Genomic DNA, 25,491 nt, shown 5'->3' on the forward strand with positions numbered 1-25,491 from the left:
GCAAAATGTTAACACGTGGTGAATCAAATCTAGATAAAGGGTATGTTAAAGTTCACTGACTTATTCTTGCAACTATTATTTAATTTTCTAAAAACAGTTTTTTTTTTTTTTTTTTAAAAGAAAGAGCTGTAATCCACAAAAAGGGTACCACTGTATTTAGAAAAGTAACTGTGGGACTCCTGAATTTGCCAAAGGTTAGCTAACTAAACACAAATTGCTACCTGGTAGGTGGTCTTCTTTGCCTACAATACAGCATTGGAACGTGTTTGGAGAACATTTTTTTGGTCCCAATACACCTCTGACTTTAGAAATGAGATTGATTGCATCTTATGTAAACTTAAAAAAAAAACCAACAAATTAATTTTTCTCCATTTTTAACTTTAACTGATCAAGTATATTCTCAAAAGTCCAACTTCCTCATCTTTCTATTAACAAAACTATCCAACAAATATTTTAATAAATGGGATGTATTATGGTCTATTCAGAAAATGCCAATTGAGCCTTGACATAAAGATTACTAAGAAAATATTAAGCTATATTCTTAGTTTTCTGTATTTTATAAACTTTAAAAAGGTATCTATCATTTATTTCATTAACAAATAGCAGTATCTAAAATACATTTCCACTCCAGTGTTTATTTGGTAATGCTCTGCTTCTTGAATTTCATCTTAAAATAAAAACTAAGTAAACTTCAATTACAATTAAACATTCTGAGGGTTAATTTTTACTTTAGAAATACAAAAGACTTTTTTGATAGAATTACTAATTAAATGGCCAGAGAGCATATGAACCAATGTTTATTAGTAATCTGATTCATTTCACTCATTTGATAATTTGGTAATTTCACTCACTTATCTTAAAGAAGTGTTTCCCAATCAAATGTAAACTTTACTTGATATGTTGAGGAAAGACACTGGAAGCCTTTTTTAAAATTAAAAGTAAAGCTTTATCATTTTACAAAAAAAAAGGCGGGGGGAACTATTCTTTAGAGTTTGTTTATTGAAAATTTAAAAATAAAGATTTTTTTTTTTTACACAATTTCATTATGTTCCATACTTTAAGGACTAAAATATAGTATAAAACTATTTCTGCTGTATCTATATGCCAACAAATTACACTTTCCTTCCAATTATTTTTTAAAAGGAGTAGCAATTTCCTTTTAAATAGTTACAAAGAACTATAAAACTCTTATTTAACTCTAGAAAGAATAAAATTCTTTCATCACACAAATGAAGATAAACAGTATTGTTGCAAATCTACACTCAGTTGCTTTAATATTAACATATAATGTTCCTTCATCAACTTTTTCATTTGGGCATCACAAAGATGAGTCTTCTGATGTTCTATAAACAATATGTTTATATTAAAGTCAGAAGTTTAGGTAAAATTAGGCCTACACAGTAATAAATGAATACCGAATGGAAACCAGAGTTCTTAAATAGGACAGAAAAGTTCCATTGTCTCTTAAGCAGCAAGAGCACCTTCCCAGTTTAGTTTCAAGATGAGCACCATCCTCCATTTATCCTTGTATTTCCAGGGCCCTAAAGAGCAAAGAAAAAATAATATTAATAACTTAATTTTCTATTGCCTTCATGTAAATAATTTTAAAATGCTTACATTTATAAAATCGCATAAATTATCAAAGTCAGATGACAGAGTGATAAAATACATAAAGTTTAAAGTTAATAATATTCCTTTTTGCTAGATGTCTTGTTAGATCATAAGAAATTCATACATGAATATAAAAAATTGTCAAGCAGTGAGGATTAAACGAATATTTTTACAAATATTTATAGTTCACATTTCCTTTGCATAATCTCCATCAGATTTCTAATTTTTTTTTTTCTTAAGAGACAGGGTCTAGTTCTGTTGCCCAGGTTGGAATATAGTGGTGTAATCATAGATCACTGCAGCCTTAAACTTCTGGGCTCAAGGGATCCTCCAATCTGTGTCCTAAATAGTGGGGATTAGAGGCATGTGCCACCATGCTCAGATAATTTTTAAATTTTTTGTAGAGACATGGTTTCATTACATTGCTCAGGCTGGTCTCGAACTCCTGACGTCAAGCGATCCTTTCACCTAGGCCACCCAAAGCGCTGGGATTACAAGTATGATCCACTGCGCTCAGCCAAATTGCTAATTCTTAATCTTAAGCATTTATTAATAAATATCATTAAATTCTTTTTTAAAAAATACACCCTTAAGAAATGTAAATATATAAAGTAAACAATAAAAAAATACATTTTACAGCTTTGGAAAACTGCAGTTTCTTAAAAAGTTAAACATACGCCCTCACAATTCCACTTCTAGGTACATACCCATAAGAAATAAAAACAAATGTCTACACAAAAACTTGTACACAAATGTACACAGCAACATTACTCACAACAGCTGAAAAGTAGAAACAAGCCAAATGTCCATCAACTGATGAATGGATAAACAAAATGGTAAATCCACGCAATGAAATATTATCTGGCCATGAAAAAGAATGCAGTACTGATACATTGCTACATGGATGAACCTTGAAAATACTATGCTAAATGAAAGAAGCCAGACACAAAAAGCCACATGTTATACGATTTCATTTATATAAAATGTCCAGAATAGACAAAGTAGACTAGTGGTTGCCAGGGACTAAGGAGAAGAGGAAATATGGGGGATTGGAGGAATGAGGAGTGACTTACAATGTGTACAGTCTTTATTTTGAGGGTAATGAAAATGTTCTGGATTTTTTAATGGTGAGAGTTGCAGAAACTTGTGAATATACTTAAAATCCACTGAATTCTTATCTTTTAAAAGGTGAATTTTACTTCCCATAATGTTATGTGGTAATATTTTATCTCAACAAAAATTTTAAAAAGTTTTCTCCCACCCTAGACACCCGATCTCATTCCTCAAAGACAAACACTGTTCATAATTTCTTTATATTCTTTCAAAGATTGCTAGGCATATAATTACCATATAAATACACTGCATTTGGGGTGTTTCTAGTCTACAGTTTTTTCAAAAAATGCCACATCAAACATCTTAGGCTACAAAATTTCAGTTCGATAGGAGGAATACATTGAAGAGGTCTAAGGTACAACATGGTGACTGTCATTAATGACAATACTGTGTGATCTTAAAAAAAAACTAAGAGAGCAGATTTGAAGTGTACTTATTACAAAAATGACAACTGATGTTAACCGGCTTGATTTAGCCATTCCACATGTGCATATATTTAAAAACATTATGCTATAAATGATATACAATTTATCTGCCAATTCAAAATATTAAATAAATAGGCCAGATGTGGTGGCTCACGCCTGTAATCCCAGCAGTTTGGGAGGCTGAGGCAGGTGGATCACCTGAGGTCAGGAGTTCAAGACCAGCCTGGCCAACATGGTGAAACCTTGTCTCTACTAAAAATACAAAAAGTAGCCAGGTGCGGTGGCAGGTGCCTGTAATCCCAGCTACTCAGGAGGCTGAGGCAGGAGCATCACTTGAACCTGGGAGGTAGAGGTTGCACTCCAGTCTGGAGGACAGGGTAAGACTCCATCTCAAAAAAATAAACAAACAAATAATTAAATATATCTCTACATATATGAGTTTATCTGCAAGATAAATTCTATTAATAAGTGAAACTCCTAACTCAGGGCAGGTGCAGTAGCTCACACCTGTAATCCCAGCACTCTGGGAGGCCGAAGCAGGAGGACTGCTTTCAGCCAGGAGTTCAAGACCAGCCTGGACAACAAAGTGAGACCCTGTGCCTACCAAAAAATTAAAGGATCAGCTAGGTGTGGTGACATGCACCTGTAGTCCCAGCTGAGGCAGGAGGATTGCTTGAGCCCAGGAGTTTGAGGCTGCAGTGAGTTACGATCATGCCACTGTACTTGAGTCTGTAAGAGAGTTAGACCCCCATCTCTAAAAAAGAAAAAAGAAATTGCTGAGTCAGAATATTTGTATTTTTAGTTTTAATTTTGTCAAACTGCCCCCGCAAGAGGTTGCATACATTTACACTTTCCTCAGTGGTAAATGAAATATTTTGCCTGTATTGTGTTCTATCAGCTTTTGCTCTTTGCCAATCTAATAAAAAAAGTATTATACATTTCTTTAATTTTTAAGTAAGCATCTTTGTGTCTCTTAAGTATTTTTCTGTGGACTACCTATTACTATCCTTTGTCTGTTTTTCTATTGTTAGTGTTTAAAATACTTTAGGTCAAGTGCGGTGGCTCACGCCTATAATCCCAGCACTTTGGGAGGGTGAGGCGTTTCATCATGCCAACATGATGAAACTCCATCTCTACTAAAAATACAAAAATTAGCCAGGCATGGTGGTGTGTGCCTGTAATCCCAGCTACTTGGGACGCTGAGGTGGGAGAATTGCTTGAACCTGTGGGGCAGACCTTGCAGTGAGCCCAGATTGTGCTACTGCACTCCAGCATACATAAAAACACACAAAACTTTAACACAGTACACTAACTTCTATTAAAAAAGAATATAATATGTTTGGAGCCGGGCTTAGTGGCTCATGCTTGTAATTCCATCACTTTTGGAGGCCAAGGCAAGTGGATCACTTGGAGTTACGAGTGTAAGACCAGCTGGCCAACATGGTGAAACCCAGTCTCTACTAAAAATACAAAAATGAGCCAGTCATGGTGGTGCACGCCTGTTATCCCAGCTACTCTGGAGGCTGAGGTGTGAGAATCACTTGAACCAGGAAGGCAGAGGCTACAGTGAGCTGAGATGGCACCACTGCACTCCAGCCTAGGCAACAGAGGGAGACTGACTCTCAAAAAAAAAAGAATACCATATATCTGAATTAACAGAAAATTTGTTTGTATGCATATTCTCTTCCATTCAATCAATGATCTTCTAGTGTTCAGTAATCAAATCTTCAGTGGATTAATTCTGGTAATTTATTACTGTTCATATGTGTAATTAGCAAAGATTGGCTAGTTTGTAAACTGGTTTGTGCGAGGGGAATGGAAAAGAGGAAAGGTGTTAGAATAAAACTTAAAACTATGTATTGGGGAACGTGGTGTCTTTGGAGCACAACTTGTGCCAGGCAAAAAGCAAAAAAAGGCAAAATTTGGCCAGTATATTGGCCCCAAATTCTACAGGCTCCATCTGAATATTTTGATCTTCTCATTATAATATGGTAAATATGGGCACATAAAGGTCTGTGTATGCTGGTAGGAGCGGTAGAAAAAATCTGGCAATGTTTAATACATAATATTCTGTGCTTTTTTTTAATGCTTGAAAGATTTCCCCAAAATAATCTGTTTTAAATGGTATAAATGCCTACCAGTGTCTACATGTAAGATCCTTATCCAGCTGCTTGTTTGGAGCCTGCTGCAGGGGGTACAAGGCTATCCAGCTGCTGGCGATGTCCTGTATGAATCAACCATTCATAAAACTTGTTCTCTACCAGTACCTGGAATTGCTTCCTTTGATCCCTAAAATTGCAATTGAGAGTAAAAAGAATATAAGAACACAAATTCATATAAATTTTATTCTAAGCAATTATATAACAGTTTAATGGGCTAATGTTAAATGATTAATTATTTCTTGTTATCCTTTTGTTCTTACTGTTCAGAGTACACTGGACACCCCTGCCCCCCAAAGGATTGATCAGATACAATGTCTCCTTTCTAAATACTTATTCGTTGTTAGATATTTACCAAGGACCAAGTGAACACTGGGTAGTGTTCTGACTGACGGGGATAAATGTATAAAGAGACGAGACAAGGCCCCTGTTGAAGCAGGATACTTCACGACTCCAGAGGGCACCATTCACACTGTGATCTATGTAATACATGCTTCTGTGGACTACATATTCTAGTAGGGAAGACAGGTAAAAACAAAATAAATAGGCCAGGCATGGTAACTCATGCCTGTAATCCCCACACTTTGGGAGGCTTAGGTGGGTAGATTGCTTGAGGCCAGGAGTTTGAGATCAGCCTGGCCAAGACTGTGAAACCCTGTCTCTACAAAAATTAGCCAGGCATGGTAGCACATGTCTGTAAGTCCCAGCCATTTGGGAGGCTGAGGCAGGAGAACTGCTTGAAGTCAAGAGGTGGAGGCTGCAGTAAGCTAAGATCATGCCACTGCACTCCAGCCTGGGCAACAGAGAGAGATGTTGTCTCAAAAAATAAAAAAATTCAATAGATGTGTTCCTGTGGGTCTTTGGTCAGAGGGCAGTGATTAAGTAATAGAAGACTGGAGTAATGAGAAGGATTGAGTAAATGAGGAAGAACGGCAAAAACTGAGGGAGAGGGAGCCTCGTAAGTATAGTAAAGGCTTTAGATTTTATTCTAAGTATGATGGGAGGCAATTAGAGGGGTCAAAGCAGGGAAATGACATGATTTAATCATTGTTAAAAGGATCACATTGTGAATTTGTTTCAAACTGATTTCTGTCTTCCTATATTCCCAAAGTTAAACTACTTTCATTGTTGCTGGTATCCTTGTGGATCTCACCACTTGAAAACATTATGTTTCAGAGTCAACATCTATTAAGCACTTACATCTCACACTCTGCACATGTGTATGTATAAACTTTTCACATGTAAGAGAATATAAGCATTTAATCATTTCTTGGCCTTCTGGCTGAGATCAAGTGTAGAGAATCTAACCATTTAAATACTAGAAGCATTCAAATAACAGAATTACTTTAAAAGAATGTTTTTTCATGATCATCCGTTTTTACAACACATTATTATAATGTTATTATTGTACAGTATGATATGGCATGACAATATTTGAAAGAAAACAGTGAAGACACTAGAGGCATTTAAGAACCTCTGGTTACACTAGAGAAGCCAGTATAAAGAAAAAAAAGAACCTCTGGAACCAGGCTGACTACATGTGAATCCTGGCTCCTGTGTGACTTTGCGTGAAGTACTTAATTTCTCAGTTCTTCAGTTTCCTCACCTGTAGTAAGGTATTATTGTGAAGAATAAATGAGTTAGTACATAGAAGGTGCCTAGAATGGTACTGGATTATGCGGCATATTCTACATATGATTTTTTAAATTCATGTCTTATATTTGGCAACTAAACTTTAGCTTCGTAAGAAAAGGGAGTCTAATACTGGAGTATTTACTCACTCCCATCCCCCAACCTAACAGCATTTGAAATACTGATTTGAAATCCAAACCTTAATTTAAACACACACTACAATTTTTTTTTTTGGTCTGAGATAAAGTTTCACTCTTGTTGCCCAGGCTGGAGTACAATGGTGCAATCTTGGCTAACTGCAACCTCTGCCTCCTGGATTCAAGCAATTCTCCTGTCTCAGCCTCCCAAGTAGCTGGGATTACAGGCACCTGCCACAATGCCTGGCTAATTTTGTATTTTCAGTAGAGACAGGGTTTCACCATGTTGGCTATGTTGGTCTTGAACTCCTGACCTCAGGTAATCCACCTGCCTTGGCTTCCCAAAGTGCTGGGATTACAGGTGTGAGCCACTGTGCCTGAACTTACAGTTTTTATTACTTCAGCACAGCGATAAAAATGTGCAGACTAATTTGCTTCTCCATGAAGTTTCACAAAAAACACAAACTGTTACTTCTAAAAAATACTCACTTTGTCAAATGAGCCTCCTTCACAGTTTTCTGCCAGATCTGTATCTTCTGTTCTCTTTGACCCAGTGCTTTCTGATATGCAGATGGAAGACCCCCAGGTATCTCTGTTGTGTCCCCTTCCATTTCAAAGGGAATAATAAATACATAGAATTCACAAGGTGGTAAAAGTCGGAAGACACTTGTGTCACTGTTCTCTCTGCACACGACCATTGGATTATCCCAATAGTTAGGCACTGTAGCAAGGCCAGTCCTGGCCATATGGTCCTCTAGCATTGGGTAATGGGTATGAAAAGGGGCAAAAGTTACTGTCTGGTTCCCAGAGAGAATAAGTGGGCGTGTAGGCGTCAGAATGTGAAAGATGCACTCTGTTGTAGAAGAGATGGATAAACGATGGCAAACAGCAATGACTTTAACATTGTCACAACTGTGGAGGTGAAGCGTAGTCGCTACAGGGCCCAAGACAAAGATGCTACTCCTACACTTCTCAATTGTCACAGATCTGAAAAAACAAAGGGAAAAATGAGGCAAATTCCTCTAAAATGAAGTAAGATTTTAAAAATCTGACTAAAGTATTATTCTATGATGGCAAAAAAGAATCAGTCACAGTCCAAAGAAAATGTCAGAACAGCAGAACACCATGAAGACTGCTTACCGTAAGGGAGAGAGCAGATATATAAAAGATTCGTTGCAACGATGAATCTTTACATGTGCCCCCACTAGAGTATCTGAGCTCTTAGCCACCGTCTGCTTGTAAACCTGGCTCATCACCACCATGCGGTGCATCCTAGGGGCCACATGAGTATTACAAGCAATCTTAGCTCTTTTGGTCGTTCCTTCAACTATTTAAGAAAACATATAAATAGATGAGACAGTTTCAAATCAAAGCAAAGCAACCAACCGTATGAGGTTATACATGTCTACATGGATACGTGTCTAAAATTAGACACCACATGGCAGGACAAAAATGTTAGATCTGGGCTTTAAGAGGTATTTGCTATACTATTCTCTATTCCTTTCTGTATGTTTGAAATATTTCATAATTTTTGTTATAAAAAAATTTAACCTATAATGCATTTAAGATTGCCTATAGATCTAAGATTTTTTTCATGTCTACCCTTCAAGTTAAGTAATGTTCCTAAGGCCGTATGGCTAGTAAGCGGCAAAGCTGTCCTAACTCAAATATCTTCGCCTCCAAGATGCTTTACTTTATCACCTCAAACATAATTCACCTCTCTAAATTACCATAATATTAATTCTGTACCCTTCCCAACTTACCACATTATCTCATAAATCCTATTTGAGTTCATGTCTTTTTTATTTTTATTTTTTCTGTCACCAGGCTGGAGTGCAGTGGTGTAATCTCTGCTCACTGCAACCTCCGCCTCCCAGGTTCAAGTGATTCTCCTGCCTCAGCCTCCAGAGGAGCTGAGATTACAGGTGCAAGTCACCATGCCTGGCTAATTTTTGTATTTTTAGAGGAGATGTGGTTTCACCATGTTGGCCAGGCTGGCCTCAAACTCCTGACCTCAGGTGATCTGTCGCGTTGGACTCCCAAATTGCTGGGATTACAGGCATGAGCCACCAGGCCCAGCCTGAATTCATGTCTTTACTCCTAAGATCACATCTTCCTTCACACACAAAGTGTCTTGCACAAACTGACACTCAAAAAAATATGTGTAGGTTCCCCTCCTAACACAGTCACACCATTACGTGACTTCCTTCTCAGACTGTACTTCCCTGCAAACCACTGGGACACCCCTGTAAACAATACTGGTGAAATGTAGAGAGATCATATGAGTATGCTATTATTCTTCTTTTAAAATATTTCTTGTTCATTTTTATTACATAAGTTTACTTTTATTACCTGTGTACCAGGTATATTATATACGGTGATTTAGAAAAATAACAATAAAAGAAGATAAAAATAATCTGTAATCCAACTATCACTCTTAATATATTAGTATAATCCTGGCGAGAAAAAGTCATACCCAAAAGACAGATATTCCTTTTTCTCTTTTATAGGGGCAGTATTTTTTAGGTCATCTACAGAAGACATGTGATCACTAATACACCAGAAAACACTAGATTCCTTGTCATTCAATGTAATGTAGATTAAAATATTCAAAAATACCTTGATGAGCCCAAGCCAACTTCTTTCCAGACTTGAGGCAAGCTGATGTACCAAATGGATTCCCAGTCAAGCAGGACCTCAACCAGGTTTCCAGCTTGTAGAAAGAGAAAGTCTTAGAGCTCTTTGAGAAGCCACTATCTGCATGCAGTGGCTGCCACAGTGCAAGTTCATGAAGTGGATAGATTTTCGTGGCTCTACTTATTGTACCTTCAATGAGGAAGCTGAGTGCCACAACAGCTTCTCGAGACACTAGACTACTGTGGGTTGAATGAAATGATGCAGTGAGTTGTTCTGGATCTAAAAGCAGCTCGAGGAAATCAGACAGATGATCACAGACAAAAGCTTGGTGACTGTAATCATTCCAGTTCTAAAAAAAAGTTAAAAGAAAGCACTCTTAAAGAATAAAGAAATTCTACATATCTACAATTTCTATATTTTGATTATTTTGTATTTATACTCTGACTCATCCCCCAAAAGGAATTAAGTAGCTATATAAACCTTATAAAGTTTTTTTTTTTTTATATCTGATAGGTATAAATAGATTCTTTCTCCACCTTAACGGACTCAAAAATAATACTAATAAATAACCCTTCATGTGTGCCAGGCATCAAGTATTAAACATACTTTAACATATTTAAACCTAACAATAATCCTAAAATAGATGCCATTATGATGTCCATTTTACAGATGATGAAATGAATTTACAAAGAAGAAACCTGCCCAAGATCACAGAGCTAGTCAATACTCCAAAAGTTTTAGATCAAACATAAAAATAACTATCATGGAAATTCATTCAGTGAAGCACTGGGTTTCTTAATTTGCCTTCTCTGACTACAGAAGGAATTTCAAATTCTACCAGATGAAATGAGGCAACCAATCTTACTATGACTAGATTTAAGTGAAATTATAACTTTGGGAATAAGCTTTGACTTTGCAGATGTCCCGGTGATTTGACCCATTCATTTACAGATACTTTTTTGAGCCCCTCTTATTTGGCATGAACAATGTTAAGTGATGAATATGCAACTTAAATAAGACAGTTTTTCAGTCTTCAAGGAACTTAAGAGTCTAGGTAGTAAGAAGATAATATAAATAAATTACCATAACAGTGAGATAAGACCTACAGCAGAGACCTGCAAAGATGTTCTATAAGCATGAAAGGAACAACTAACTCCATCTGGGGAAAAATAAATCACATCTGAGTGCTGTTTGAATAGATGCCTGATTGATGTTGGTAGTTAGGCAAACAGACACGATAAAAAGCATGCTAGGCATAGAAAACATAATCAGGGGCCCACAGGAGTAAAAGTACCTGCTGCGTTAAGAGAGCTGCAAGTTCTGGGTGGGGTACAGGAAGCATGCTGGGAAGTGACAGCTGAAGTTAAAATGGTAGGCAGGGATCAATCATGAAAGGCCTTTTATGAAATACTAAAACATCTGTACTTTATTTGGTATGCCAGAGACTTACAAGCTATTTTCTAAATAGAGGTATTTTTTTTTTCTTTTCAATAAATTTTCCTCTGGATGCCAAAGAAAACAGATAAAAGCAGAGTTATTCTCAGTCTCAACCTGTTCTTCCTCCCTTTCACCCCAACCCCCTCCCTCAAAGTAGGCCCTGAGGTGGTTCCATGGAGTACAATATAAAACAACAAAAACAATGAGGATAAGTTGATAGAGTTTAGACAGGAGACAGATATACTCCATCTGCATTTTGGAAAGTCCAGTGTGGTAGGTGGACTGCTGACTAAAGCAAGGTGACCAGCTAGGACCTAATTCTAGAAATCAAGGAAAGAAAAAGTCATTTGATAAAAAAGCTAGATAAGAGGAAGAAAAGCAACCGAGTTAAATGGTTGTTCTGAGGCAGAATCAGTAAGGCTTGACAATGAGATATGAGTGGTGAGAGAGAACTTGGGAGAGTTTTACTCACATAAGCAGTACAAGTTAACTCAAAAGGAGATTTTACTGTATGGACCCTCAGCTGTCTCCCAAACTGAAGTAGAGGCAAGCCTCATTAGAGCTGGAACTGGAAAGCCATCAAGAACCTGCATGTCTGTTCCATTCCCTTCTTTTTCTCTGATTATAGGCAACCTGTGCTTTTCTGATTACCTCAGGATTTCTAATCCCTTATAACTCCAGGTCATTCATGAGCATGATGGCTATTCTAGTCCCAATGTCAAATGGGTTTGCAGTTCAAACACCCATCACCAATACATAATTTCTTCCTGGGGGAACAGACTGGCCCAGATCATCACTTTAAATACGACCAATTTCAAATATATAGCAATAAATGGCCTACTCAAGTGTCCATCCCTGGTCCAATCACAGTTATTGGGAGAAGTCATGCTGTAGTATAGAACAAAGTCACATTTACTATGCAACAAGTCTCATGCTAATAGGTTACTGAAGTCTCATAGCCATTCAGAAATATGCATTATTATCCCCATTTAGAGAAGAGAATCCAAGGCCTAGAGAAGTTAACTGACTTGCCTAAACTCATATGACTAAATGATATTAAATAACAGAGGCAGATCTGAATGTAGGCTACTTTGGCTCAAAACACCATCTCCTAACAGTGCCCATTCTGCAGGAACTACATGTGGAGAGAGAGGTAGTGATTGGTATCTCTAATACATCTGGACTTGAACACTCTGAATTTAAGGGATAGCTAGGACATCTATATGAAGTGGTAAGTATAAAGCAAGAGCTCTGGGATGGAAACAAACTTGGGAGTCACTGAGACTCTGCAAGCACTACATCTTGATGATCCTTTAGTCAAATAAGTTGATTCACATCTATTAACATTTTTTAAATGGGAATGCTAATTGAATATAGTAAATGATTTGCCCAAAAATCAGGCAAGTGATTTTTCTATCAATGAAGGAACTGAAACCATTTCTCTATTTTGATTAACATTGTACACAATGATTTTGTTTTATAATTTTTTAAAAAGTGAAAAATAAAACAAGCCATCAAATCACTGGCTTACATAAGAAATCCCATCATAATTTTTACAAGTGAACCATCTCTCTCACAAATTGTCCCTTTTAGAGAATGAGATCAAGGTATAAAGAGTACCTTATTAAGACAATTAGATTTTTCAGTGAGGTCAGGAGACTGAGATCTGTTTTTTGAACTGGGCCACTCTTCTCCAATCAAAGATGTCCTTAGGGAGACCTTGTTCAACTGCTGAATGTATAAGAAGAGCAGAAACTGTAGGGTGTCCACTGAAAGCTGTCCAAGAAGAAAACAGAGGAGGAACACACATTTTAAAATATCAACCACTAGTCTACAACTAAGTAGACATAGTAAATTTACAAGTTGGCTGATCCTAAAAAAACAAACTTAGAAACATTGCTAGTTTTGTTATGTATGTCTCTGTTATCCAGATGTAAGAGTTTCTAAAACTAATTAAAGTAGAATAATTTACCTTCACAGGAAGCTGTATAGCATCTATGGCTACAGAAAGTATCTCCCAAAACTGATGAAAGGATAAAGTACTTACTTTTTTTAAGTACATTATTTCAGAAGTTTAAACTTACAGTTTAATAAAAAAAAAACCTTAGTAATTTGAATAAATGAGTAAATGGAAGAAAGGAGAAAATTCAGTCAAGACATAGAGGTTTAATATAAGACTCATAAACTTATCAAGAAAGTTTAGGATACCCGTGCAATACCTGAAGTTGTATGTAGTTTTTTGGTACATGTGCATTTTTTAAAGGGAGCAGGCCTCAGGTTTTCACCAAATTCTTAAAGGGGTGTTTGACTTAAAGACAAAAACACTATCAGTCTGATAGATGTATAGTCATTTCTTATTCAAGGAAGGGTGTGGTTGACACGATTTGAAGCTCATGATTATCCTCATCTACCCAACCCCACAAAAAAGAGGCAAAAAAGTAAAGTAATACATCTCAGTCTTTAGCTATATGTACCCTGATTCCCATTCTGGCTCAAAACCACTATCAACTGAGAAACTTAAAAGTACAGATTCTCAGGATCACCCAGACCTATTCAATCAACTGTCAATGTGAGCTGGATGAATTTGTATATTTTATAAATTTTTACTTCCTTCAACTCTTGAGATAATTGTAGATTCAGATATAGTTGTGAGAACTCAGACAGAAAGATCCCATATAGCTTTTAATCATCTTGCCAAACTACAGGACAATATCACAGTCAGGATACTGACACCGATACAGTCAAGATACAAGAACATTTTCATCAATAGAAGAATCTCTCATGTTGCCCTTCTACAGCCATACCTACTTCTCCGTCTCTATCACTCCTTCCTTAGGCCCTTAGCTTCTACTTACTTGTTCTCCATCTCTATAATTCTGTCATTTCAAGAATGTTAGGTAAATAGAATCATATAGTATGTAACCTTTTGGGATTGGCTTTTTTCACTAAGCATTATTCCTGATTTTATATATACTTCCATTTTAAACAATTATTTGTTACATGATCATTTTTTCATGAAGACTACAGGATCCTTACCTTTTCCATTTTTATACCCCTTTGTGACTAGTAAAGCATCTAGTAATAAAAAGCACTCAAAAAATCTAGAACTTCCTGAAGATTTTATTCATCTCTACATGCACAGCATCCAGTTCTATACCAAGCACATAGTGAACAATAAATACTTGATTAATGAATAAATGTACACCCTTCCCCTCGTCATTGCTTGATAAACTTCAATTTCTAAAACATTGTTTAGCTATTACTCTACATGGCAGAGACTGCTAGATGCTTACTAAATACTTTTTTCTTCTTCCTAGGTATGGAATTAAATGGCATTGCCCAACTTCCCTTGCAGTTAGATACGGCATAACGGTAACTGAATACGGGTGATTTTATCTTTATCACTTTCAAGCCTAATCCATAAAACTCCCAAAAGAAATAGAAGCAAAAGGACTCTGAGGCCCTAAGGGGCATGGCTGTGGCAAACTGTATTATTATTTGCTGTTGTTCACTTTAAAATTCTCTAAGAGGCTTATACAGCCCTATCCATGGCCATGGGATTTTTCTTATCTCCTAAAAGGTGGTTTACCTTCCCAACTTCATGGGAATAATGCCTCAGCCAATGGAATGAAAGTAGTCTTAGTTTACATCACATATGAGCAAAAGTTTTAATAGGCATCATAAGCCCAGAAACAAACTCAAACATATATGGTTAACTAATTTTCCAAAAGAGTGTCAAGAATGCAAAATGCAGAATAGTCTCTTCAATAAGTGGTGCTGAGAAAACTGGATATATGCATGCAAAAGAATGAAACTGGACCTATAGCTTGTATCACACACAATCAACTCAAAATGGATGAAAGCTTAAATGTAAGAGCTGAAATGGTAAAACTCCTAGAGAAAAATAGGTTAAAAGCTCCTTGACATTGGTCTTGGTAATTATTTTTTGGATATGACACCAAAAGCACAGGCAACCAATGTAAAAATAAACAAGTTGAATTACGTCAAACTAAAAAGCTTCTGCACAACTAAGGAAACAATCAACAAAATGAAAAGGTAAACCATATATCTGGTAAGGGGTTAATATCTAAAATATATAATGAGCTCCTACAACTCAATAGCAAGAAAAACTAACCTAATTAAAAAATGGACTATGGAACTGAATAGACATTTCTCCAACGAAGACATAAAAATGGCCAGTATGTATATTGAAAGGGTGCTCAGCATAACTAATCATTAAGGAAATGTAAATCAAAACCACAATGAGAGATCACCTCACACTTGTTAACAAAAGATTAACAAGTATTGGTAAGGATGCAAAGAAAACTGTCAATGAGAATGTAAACTGGTACAGCCATTATAAAAAATAGCATGGAAATTTCTCAAAACATTAAAAACAGAACTACCATATGATCTCACAATCCCACTTCTCAGTATTTATCCTAAAGAACTGAAATCAGGATCCCGGAAATAATATCTGCACTCCCATGTTCACTGCAGCATTATTGATAATGGCCAAGATACAGAAGCAGCCTAAATGGCCACAGATGGATGACTAGATAAAGAAAACTTGTATGTAGATATAATGGAATATCCTTTGGCCTTAAAAAAGAAAGAAATCATGTTGGGTACAGTGACTCATGCCTGTAATCCCAAAACTTTGAGAGACTGAGGTGGGAGGATCACTTGAAGCCAGGAGTTCAAGACTAGCCTGGGCAACATAGTGAGATCTCAACCTCTATGAAAAAAATACAAAAATTAGCTGGCCACGATGGCACACACCTGTAGTCCTAACTACTCAGGAGGCTGAGGTGGGAGGACTGCTTGTGCCCAAAAATTCCAGGCTACAGTGAGCTATGATTGTATCCCTATACTCCAGCTTGGGCAACAGAGTGAGACCCTATCTCTTAGAAAAGAAAGAAAGAAATCTTGCCACTTTCAACAACATGGATGGACCTGAAGGACATTATGCTAAGTAAAATAAGCCAGACACAGAAAGACAAAGCTATATGATCTCACTTATATGTGGAATCTAAAATAGTCAAGCTCTAAAACAGAGAGAAGAGTGACTGACATGTGCTAGGAGGAGGGGGTATTGGGGAGGTGATGGTCGAAAGCTACTAAGTTTCCATTATGCAAGAAAATTAAGTTCTGAAGCTCTACTATATAGCATACTGCCTAGAGATAACAATTATATGTTGTATACTTAAAATTCTCTAGGAGAGTAGATCTTAAGTGTTCTTAACACATACACACACAAAATAACAATCATAAAAGAGGAGGGAAAACTATGGGAGGTGACTGATATGTCTGTGGCCTTGATGGTCATGATGGTTTCACAGCATATACTTATCCCCAAACATATTGAGCTGTATACATAAAATAAGAATTTAAAAAGAGACTGAATTTCCCTCCATTCTGTTGTTGTTCTTCCTTTCTGTTGTAAGAATGGGAATGATCTACACAGAAGCTACTTCTTTAGCCTGTGTCCCCAAATGAGAAAACACAGAGCCAAGCCACAGCTTGAAAAAAAACCATAGCAAAAATAATGGCTACATGTAAAATGGGCAAGAAATAAACCTTTTTCTTCTGTAAGCCACCAGAATTTCATTTGTTTCTTCTTGACAAATGAAATCAGCTTTTAACAAAGCTGAGTAATAGTGACTCCAAGTGATAGAAGCGTGGATCCTCAGGGCATTGCTTGGATGACAGCAGCCCAGAGATACATCCAACCAGGTGTACCTGTGTTGGATTGCTGCCTGATTGAGAAATAAACAGTTACTGTTCTAAGCCACTGAAATACTGGGTTATCTATTACTATAATTAGCCTACTTGATTAATATACTTTCTCTGTGAAGTCTTTCCTGATCACTGAAATAAACAATTCTTTATTCAATTTCCGTACCTTGTGTATTTTTTTATTATACATATCACACTATTAAATAGCATCTTGGTTTTTTTTTATACCGGCTTTCTCTGCTGGTCTATAAGCTGCATGAGGGCTGAGATGCTATCCTAATCATCTCTGAATCCCAGCATGTAATAGATGTCCACTTTAAAATAGTCAGCTGCTCTGACTGTAATGTAACAGTTGTCCATAGCAGTCATTCACCTCAAAATCTTTTTAAAGTCAGTATAATATTTCCCTTTTTCAATAATGGGGTTCCTGTAACATTACTCCTTTGGGAGTAGGTGAGTAAGGTCTGGTAAATAAAGACTAATTCGTTGAGCACATTAAACACTGCCAAACTGGAACTACTAAAACTCAAATGATAACTTGAGATTACAGTGGCCATTAGTCTAAAACCTAAAATTTTACAGCTAGTACAAAAATTAAAAATGGTTTATTGGGCCAGACATGGTGGCTTATGCCTGTAATCCCAACATTTCGGGAGGCCGCGGCAAGAAAACTGCTTGAAACCAGGAGTTCAAGACCAGCCTGGGCAACAAAGTGATACTGTCTCCATTTAAAAATTTTTAAATTATCATAATAAATACAAAAATTTAAAAAGAATGGCTTATTTCCAAAAGTAATAGCATGCGCGCATGCGCAAGCACACACACACACACACACACACACACACACACACACACACACACACAATCCATACCTGATTTCTCTGCTTTTCAACTTCCTCCTCAGATGTGCAGTTAGACAGAACCTCAGACCATTCCAGGCGCTCCTCAGGTGCCTTCGCTGAAAGACTATCAAAGATTTCGAAGTAAAGCCACGCCAGGTCCTTGGCCAACTGCAGCTTCCCACAAGCAATATGCCTCCATGTAGACCAGTAGAGGCGTGGGTAAGCTTTTTCTGTGGCCCGGATTTGCACGTAGGTGGAAATCTTCCTGAGATAGTGAAGACTAAATTTGGATGGAGGGGGGACCTGCAAGGCACCCACTATGAAGGGTTCTGCTTTTACCCAGAGGAGAACTCTGGACTCATCCATATTATCTCTAAGGACATCTGGGTGGAAAGGCTTCTTTGCATACCTAGGAAACAAAGTTTCTTCATAAACTGATTTGAAACAAGTCTCATTTATACATTTTTTCTTGGAAGGGGACCCCTCTCTCTCTCAGCTGTGTCACATGTACTACATCATCAGCGTAAAAGGCAGCTCTAGTTCATCAACCAAGAGCAGAACAGTTTGTTTTTATCAGATCTCATTATAATCTGAGAAAAAAAATGTGATAAAACAAAATGATCTTACTCCAATTATTAGACATCCATGTTTTAGGAAGTGTGTGTAAATGCATGAAGACTGAGTGAGATCCTAGGAGGAAAAGGAATGGGGGAAAAGATCATCCTATCACAGGAAACCTGTTTCTACTCTAAGGGGGAACACTGGTCAAAATAAGGGGAATATATTTCACAGAGTTAAATCACTTACACATAGAAGACAGTTGGTTAAAGATCTGGACATGTTATTTGACCATAGAAACTCAATATGAAGTACTAATATGAGGTGTAGTAGAAAAGAATGCTAATGTAAACACAGACTGCAAGAATAGATCAGGGGAAGTTACAGTATCTTTATTCTCTGTAACAGTGAACCCACTCTGGCATAGTCTATCCTGCTCAGTTCAGGTGTGATATTTTTAGATTTTTTCTTTTGTAACGATGTAACAAAAATCATATGATTTTTATGGAATGTTTATAAACTACAAAAACAGGAAATCACCCACAATCCCACCAGTAAAGGGCAACTAATTAATATTTTATTCTATTTCCTTGTTGTCTTTTTTTTTTTTTTTGAGATGGAGTTTCCCTCTGTTGCCCAGGCTGGAGTGCGATCTTGGCTCATAGCAACCTCCATCTCCCAGGTTCAAGTGATTCTTGTGCCTCAGCCTCCTGAGTAGTGGAGATTACAGGTGCCCACCACCACACCTGGCTAATTTTGTATTTTTAGTAGATATAGGGTTAGTTTTTGAATTTTTACAGTTGTGATGTTACACACACAATTCTGTATTATTTTAAAAGCTCTATAGTATTCTAAATAAATGTATCCCATTTTATTCAACTATTCTCCCATTTTTAGACACCTTACTAGGTTTCAGATTTTTCACAAAAGCAACGTAGGCAAAATACTGATCATTACTGAAGTAGGATGATGGACACGTGGTGGGGGCTCATTAATTCTACTTTTGTGTATGTAAAAAAAAATTTCGTTACAAAAGTTCAAATGTTGTCACCAGTATAAATAATGCTATGACTACAATATTTCTTTGAATTTTCTGCAATACGAATTATTTCCTTGTGAAAATTTTCAGATGTACTTTTGTAAAATGAAGTAACTGACATTTCTAAAGCTTGTGAAATATATTCTCGTTGCTTCAAATGATTTTATCAAATCATACTCTCCTTTGACTATGGTACCGACTTCACCCACTTCACTGTGCACCCCTCAACATTAGCAACATCAGGTTATTTATTTATTTATTTATTTTGAGACAGAGTTTCACTATTGTTGCCCAGGTTGTAGCGCAATGGCACAATCTCGGCTCACCGCAACCTCCACCTCCCAGGTACAAACGATTTCCTTAGTAGCTGGGATTACAGGCATGCGCCACCACACCCAGCTACTTTTGTACTTTTAGTAGAGACAGTGTTTCTCCATGCTAGTCTCGAACTCCTGACCTCAGGTGATCCTCCCCTCTCGGCCTCTCAAAGTATGGGGATTACAGCCATGAGCTGCCATGCCTGGCCTAGCAACATTATTTTTTTTAAAATCTAAAAAGTTTAAAAGTCATGTGACTGATTAAAATTGTTTTATTGCTATTATATTTTGCATTTGATTCTAAGAAAACTGCTTTTCTCTTTTTCTTTTTGAGACACAGTCCCGCTCTGTTGCTCAGGCTGGAGTGCAATAGCACAACCATGGCTCACTGCAACCTCTGCCTTCCAGGTTCACATGATTCTCCTGCCTCAGCCTCCCGAGTAGCTGGGATTACTCCTGGCACCCGCCACCACGCCCAGCTAATTGTTGAATTTTTATTTATTTATTTATGAGACAGAGTCTCCCTCTGTCACCCAGGCTGGAATGCAGTGGCGCTATCTTGGCTCACTGCAATCTCCGCCTGCAGGGCTCAAGCAATTCTCCTGCCTCAGCCTCCGAAGTAGCTGGGATTACAGGTGCTCGCCACCATGCCCAGCTAATTTTTTGTATTTTTAGTAGAGACAGGGTTTCACCATGTTTTCACTGCGCCCGGCCAACTGTGCCTCTCTCCGGAATGATCTGTTCGGAAAAATAACTGACATCAATCGAGTGCTTACTATGCAGCAGGTAGCACGCTAATGATTTTGTATACTTCACCTCCTTTCATCCTCACAACCACCGGGAGATACATTACTTACAACTACACATTTCCGATTAAAACAATGAGGCTTAGCGAAGTTAAGAGATTTCCCTAAGGACACATATTCAGACAGCATAGCCCTAGATTAGAATTCAGCTGACTTGAGAACTGCATGGCTATAAATGTATTCTGGGAATCCAGTTTTGGAAGAATCTCTTAAAAATGGGAGTGGAGCCGGGGCGCGGTGGCTCACGCCTATAATCCCAGCACTTTGGGAGGCCGAGGCCGGCGGATCACCTGAGGTCGGGAGTTCGAGACCAGCCTGACCAACACGGAGAAACCCTGTGTCTACTAAAAATACAAAATTAGCTGGGCATGGTGGCGCATGCCTGTAATCCCAGCTACTGGGGAGGCTGAGGCAGGAGAATCAATTGAACCCGGGAGGCAGAGGTTGCGATAAACGGAGATTGTACCATTGCACTCCGGCCTGGGCAACAAGAGTGAAACATGTTGGTCAGGCTTGGGGGGGGGGGGGGGGGGTAGAATGGATCCAGAAGAGAATTTCCAGAATTAACAGCCTTAGACAGGAAGCCACTGAAGGGCCAGATCAAAGAACCAGGGAGTGTAAACTCAAAAGAAAGTTGTGGAAGGGCAAAAGGCAGCTGTCTTCGAATGTGGAGAGACTGGCGTCACTCTGAGTAAAACCAGACGATGAACGTTAGGCGAGGAAGACCTCAGTTCTCTCCAAAATGTGAAAGGCTGCTCTGTGAGGTACTGGGCCTGTCAAAGGCAAGATCCCAGGGATGAGCCCTTCATTCTATCTCGGACACTCGAGAGACCTCAATCCGTAAACAAACTGGGGCTCTGACCCTGGCGGTGTGCTGGGGTTAAGGTTTTCCCGGTCCGGAGATCTGCGTGGCTCCAAGGCGCTGGTCCTGGGGCTTGGCCGCCACCTTGGACGCGATCCCTGGTGGGATCCGGCGTGGGCCGCCCCAACGCCGCGCCCAGACTTCAGGAACACAGGCACTCTGGCTGACAGCGACGGTAGTACTTGAGCTCGGTGAGCGCGCGGTGAGCGAAAAGGCAGCCTCCCCGGCCCAAGCCTGAAGCCTGACTGACCCACACCGCCCTCCCCGGTGCCAGCCCGAGCGCAGTTACCTGCTAAGGCAGGCGCCACTCCGCCGCAATTCTCTGCGCGCCGCCGCGCCCGGCGTCCCCTCGCTGGTCCCGCCCCTCGCCCTCCGCCGCGCGCCGCCACCGGGCCCACTGCGCAAGCGCGAGGCCCTGCATCACCGAGACCCGGCGGACTCCGTTGCTAGAGCGGCAGATTGCGGCTTAAGCCTCTGAGAAAATCTTGGCTGGGACTGAGAGTCCTCGACGGTGGTACCTGGAGCCAGACCCACCGCTTTCTAGTGTCGCGCCTTTGAACCCAGGGGGAGCAGGAAGCTTTCGGTTGCTCCACATAACTGTGGCCAGCCAATAGCTGCTGGTAAGGTCAGCACACTTTCATCAGTAATACTACTAATACTGATGGCAACGTGCATTTATAGAGCAATTACTATGGTCTCAGCACTGTGTAAAGCAACTTTAGGTGTATTTCCTCAGTCTTCTCAAGAGCCCTTTAAGTACATTTGTTTTACTGATGAAGAAACTAGGGCATAGAAAGGTGAGAGTAACACACCCCTAAGGTCACACTGCAAGAGATGGAGCAAAGATTCAAACCCGGGCGGTCTGAAGCAAGACCGGCACTCCCTGCAGCCCCCCAGTGTTGGCTTCTGAACTCTGTTAGTTTTCCCGACGTGTTTCCACTTTCATGAAGCTTTTTCAGATTACCCAGCAGAAGCCATCACTACTTCCTTTAAACTTCCATTTCAGGATTTCTGGACATTTCCTGCTTTTTTTTAGTTCGTTTATGGCCTCTCTAGGTGTAGAAGATACAAAGGTAAATTAGACCCTAAAATGCAATTTAGTTCCTCTTTTGTGTGGCTTCTGTCCCTACTGGGTCTCTTCCTGAAAGCAGGGGCTTCAGATTTCCACAGACCTGGGTTAGGATCCAGGCTGCACCACTTACTAGCTCAGTGGCCTTGCTGTTCCTTGTTGAGTATCACTGTGTGTCTGGTACAGTGGTAGACACTAGAATTATAGGAGTGAATAAAACAGACAAAAGTCCTTGCTTTCTTGGGAGTGTATAACAGAGAGAATAGACAATGCATATTAAGGAATAAAATAGGATAATTTCAGATAGTGATAAATGCTATGAAAATTGGGGCAGGGGTCAGGGAGGGCCACTTTGTAGTGCCAAATTTGAGCTGAGGCCTGAAGAATAAGCAGCCAGCCATATAATGATCACCATCCAAGTAAATTTTACTCAAAAATGAGACGTCAACCACCACCCGCAGGGAGGTCTGTCCTGCAGACCTTGACTCAGTGACGGATGAATAAATGCACTCACATCTAGTTCAGTGATTCAAGTGGGCTAGGGATGGTTATTGGCTCTTTTCAGATGGCAACCCCCTCCCTCTCCATCCTCACATTTATTCAGTATGAATTTCATAACAGAGTTTCTAAGTTAACATGCTTGTGGATAATTAATATGGTTAAAAGAGTGGTTTTATCAATGATAAAAGCTTTTGGTTTCATGCCCAGAGTAAACACTATTAATGCGTAATTCCCCTTTGATCTGCCCTGAGAGGACCATCCAGCACAAAGTTTACATGAGCAAACAGAGTAGAGACAAAGGGATGTGGGGTAAACAGACTTAACTGGGAAAGCTTCTTACTGTCTCTGTCTTTTCCCTAATCTAATGTAAATGAACTGGCTGCCTTCAGCCTGTCCCAATAAAACCTTTCAGTCTTCCAAAAGGTTTGAGATGATAATCCCTATAACTTTCCCTAATATTTCCCTAATTATTTTGCCAGCCACCCCAAGTGAATCTCCACACAAAAATACTTCCACACCTACTCCATGCCAGGCAGTGTTCTAAGTTACTGTTTCATACAGCTGTGAACAGAACAATATAGATTCATGCTCTCATGAAACTGGCATTTCAGTATGTAAGTCTAGGGTCCAGGGATTAAAAAAATAAAATAAAATTGGAGGCCGGGCATAGTGACTTATGCCTGTAATCCCAGCAATTTGGGAAGCAAGGCAGGTGGATCACTTAAGGTCAGGAGATCGAGACCAACCTGGTCAACATGGTGAAACCCTGTCTCTACTAAAAATACAAAATTAGACATGTATAGTAGCACGTGCCTGTAGGCCCTGCTACTTGGGAGGCTGAGGCAGGGGAATCACTTGAACCTGGGAGGTAGAGGTTGCAGTGAACCGAGATTGTGACACTGCACCCCAGCCTGGGCAACAGAGTGAGACTCTGTCTCAGGAAAAAAAAGAAAACAGGATGGTGTAAGAGTAAGAAACTCAGTAGGGGCTAATTTTGAATGATTGGTCAGGGAAGTCTTCCCTGAGGTGGTGGCATTTAAGCTGATTTATGAGTTGAAGAAGGAATCACCTGTGTCAGGACATGAGGGAGAGTACAGTGTTTCAGGTAAAGGGCATAGCTAGCACAGAGGCCCTCAGCAGGTGTATGCAAAAAAGAAAGGAAGCAAGTTTTGCTGGACCATGGTCAGGAGTATAATAGGTGAGAGGGAGTACAAAGCATAAACAGCTTTGTAAACTAGCATTAAGTTGGGATTTTATTCTAAATGCAAAGGAAGAGTCATTCCAGGATTTTAAGCAGGGGAGTGACATGATTTGACTTTTATTTTTATTTATTTTATTTTGAAATGGAGTCTAACTGTTGCCCAGACTGGAGTGCAGTGGTGCGATCTCCACTCACTGCAACCTCCACCTCCCAAATTCAAGGGATTCTCCTGCCTCAGTCTCCCGAGTAGCTGGGATTACAGGCGCCCGCCACCACACTCAGCTAATTTTTGTATTTTTAGTGAGACAGGGCTTCATCATTTTGGTCAGGCTGGTCTTGAGCTCCTGACCTCAGGTGATCCGCCTGCCTCGGTCTCCCAGTGTGCTGAGATTACCGGTCTTTTTTTTTTTTTAATTATGGAGTGGGGGACAGGATGAGCAACATCTATTAAGGTATTAAGGAAGATATTAAGAGTAGGGGCAGACAGAACAGTTAGGAGACCCTGGCCAGGTGAGAGATACTCTGTGATCCAGAGACCCCGTAATGGAGATATAGTGGACAGATTCAAGTATAGTTCAGGGGTAAAGATTTGGATAGCTTATACATGAAAGGAATAAAAACACCGAGAGTTTTGTCCTGATCAACTAGGTGTTGTGTAACTGTGATGAGTAAAATTCGGGGAAGAGGGGGAATCAACTGCTTGAACTGTAATAATGGTTTTTATTCATTGCCTGCTTACCATGTGCCCAACGATTTACAGATATTTTTTCCCTGTAAAAATTCCCTGTAAAAAACAGCACTGCCAATAAGTACTTTGCCTTAGTTTTGCTGATAAAAAAAACTTAGGCTCAGACTCGGGAGGAGAAGAGGGATAGGGGAGTCTCACCTCTAAGTGGTGGAAGCTTAATCCTATCGTCACGGTCGGCTTTCCGAGACGGTTGCCTTAAGGAGTTGCTTGGAGAACGTAAAATAAGAGTCCGAAGCAATGCGTCCGATGTACAGCAGTCGTGGAATAACTGTACCGGCCCATTCTGCCGCTATACCTCTGCTCCCGCTTTCGGCGCGAAGCTGGATATGAATGAAATTCCATACTTGTAACAGAGAGAAAACTTTTCTCCCGCAATTGGTCAGTGCTGGGGAGGAGCCTCCTGATTGGTGAGAAGCCCGAGGAAGTAGGCGAGCCGGAGGGGATTTCTTGTACCTCAGGGGGCCCCCTCGGTCGACCCCGCCCCCTACTTACGTAATTTTCTACGACTCGGGGTAGCTCGGGCAGAGCCGGTTCCTGCAGCGGCGCAATCCTCTGACATCTCTTCTTCTAATTGGTCGGGAGCTGCGACTGCAATTCTGAAGCCTAACTGGCTGCCCTTGCCGCCTCGGAGGTGAAGTGTACTGCGCTGATTGGCTTC

At 39.4% G+C, this 25,491-nt stretch overlaps 1 protein-coding gene across 5 annotated transcripts; it reads right to left on the reverse strand.

The window, feature by feature from the left end:
* Positions 1–981: 981 nt before the first annotated feature.
* Positions 982–25,319, reverse strand: TBCCD1 (TBCC domain containing 1). Of its 5 annotated transcripts, none has more exons than XR_013527192.1 (9): positions 24,972–25,319; positions 17,763–18,141; positions 12,772–12,927; positions 9,697–10,063; positions 8,218–8,404; positions 7,567–8,064; positions 5,288–5,438; positions 3,793–3,903; positions 982–1,541 (listed from the first exon to the last, which is right to left on the reverse strand). XR_013527192.1 is itself a non-coding variant. In XM_008981355.5 (8 exons), the coding sequence occupies exons 2-7, from the start codon at positions 18,096–18,098 to the stop codon at positions 5,309–5,311; spliced, it is 1,674 nt and encodes a 557-aa protein (XP_008979603.1). In that variant the 5' UTR covers positions 18,099–18,141; positions 24,972–25,319; the 3' UTR covers positions 982–1,541; positions 5,288–5,308. The 5 variants fall into 5 exon arrangements, 3 of the variants coding, with proteins under 3 accessions (XP_008979603.1, XP_002758258.1, XP_035130592.1); XR_004734338.3 differs by lacking the exon at positions 24,972–25,319 and adding an exon at positions 21,604–21,674; XM_008981355.5 differs by lacking the exon at positions 3,793–3,903.
* Positions 25,320–25,491: the final 172 nt, after the last annotated feature.

This window comes from Callithrix jacchus, chromosome 15, assembly GCF_049354715.1.
Source record: "Callithrix jacchus isolate 240 chromosome 15, calJac240_pri, whole genome shotgun sequence".
Classification (NCBI taxonomy): Eukaryota; Metazoa; Chordata; class Mammalia; order Primates; family Cebidae; genus Callithrix; species Callithrix jacchus.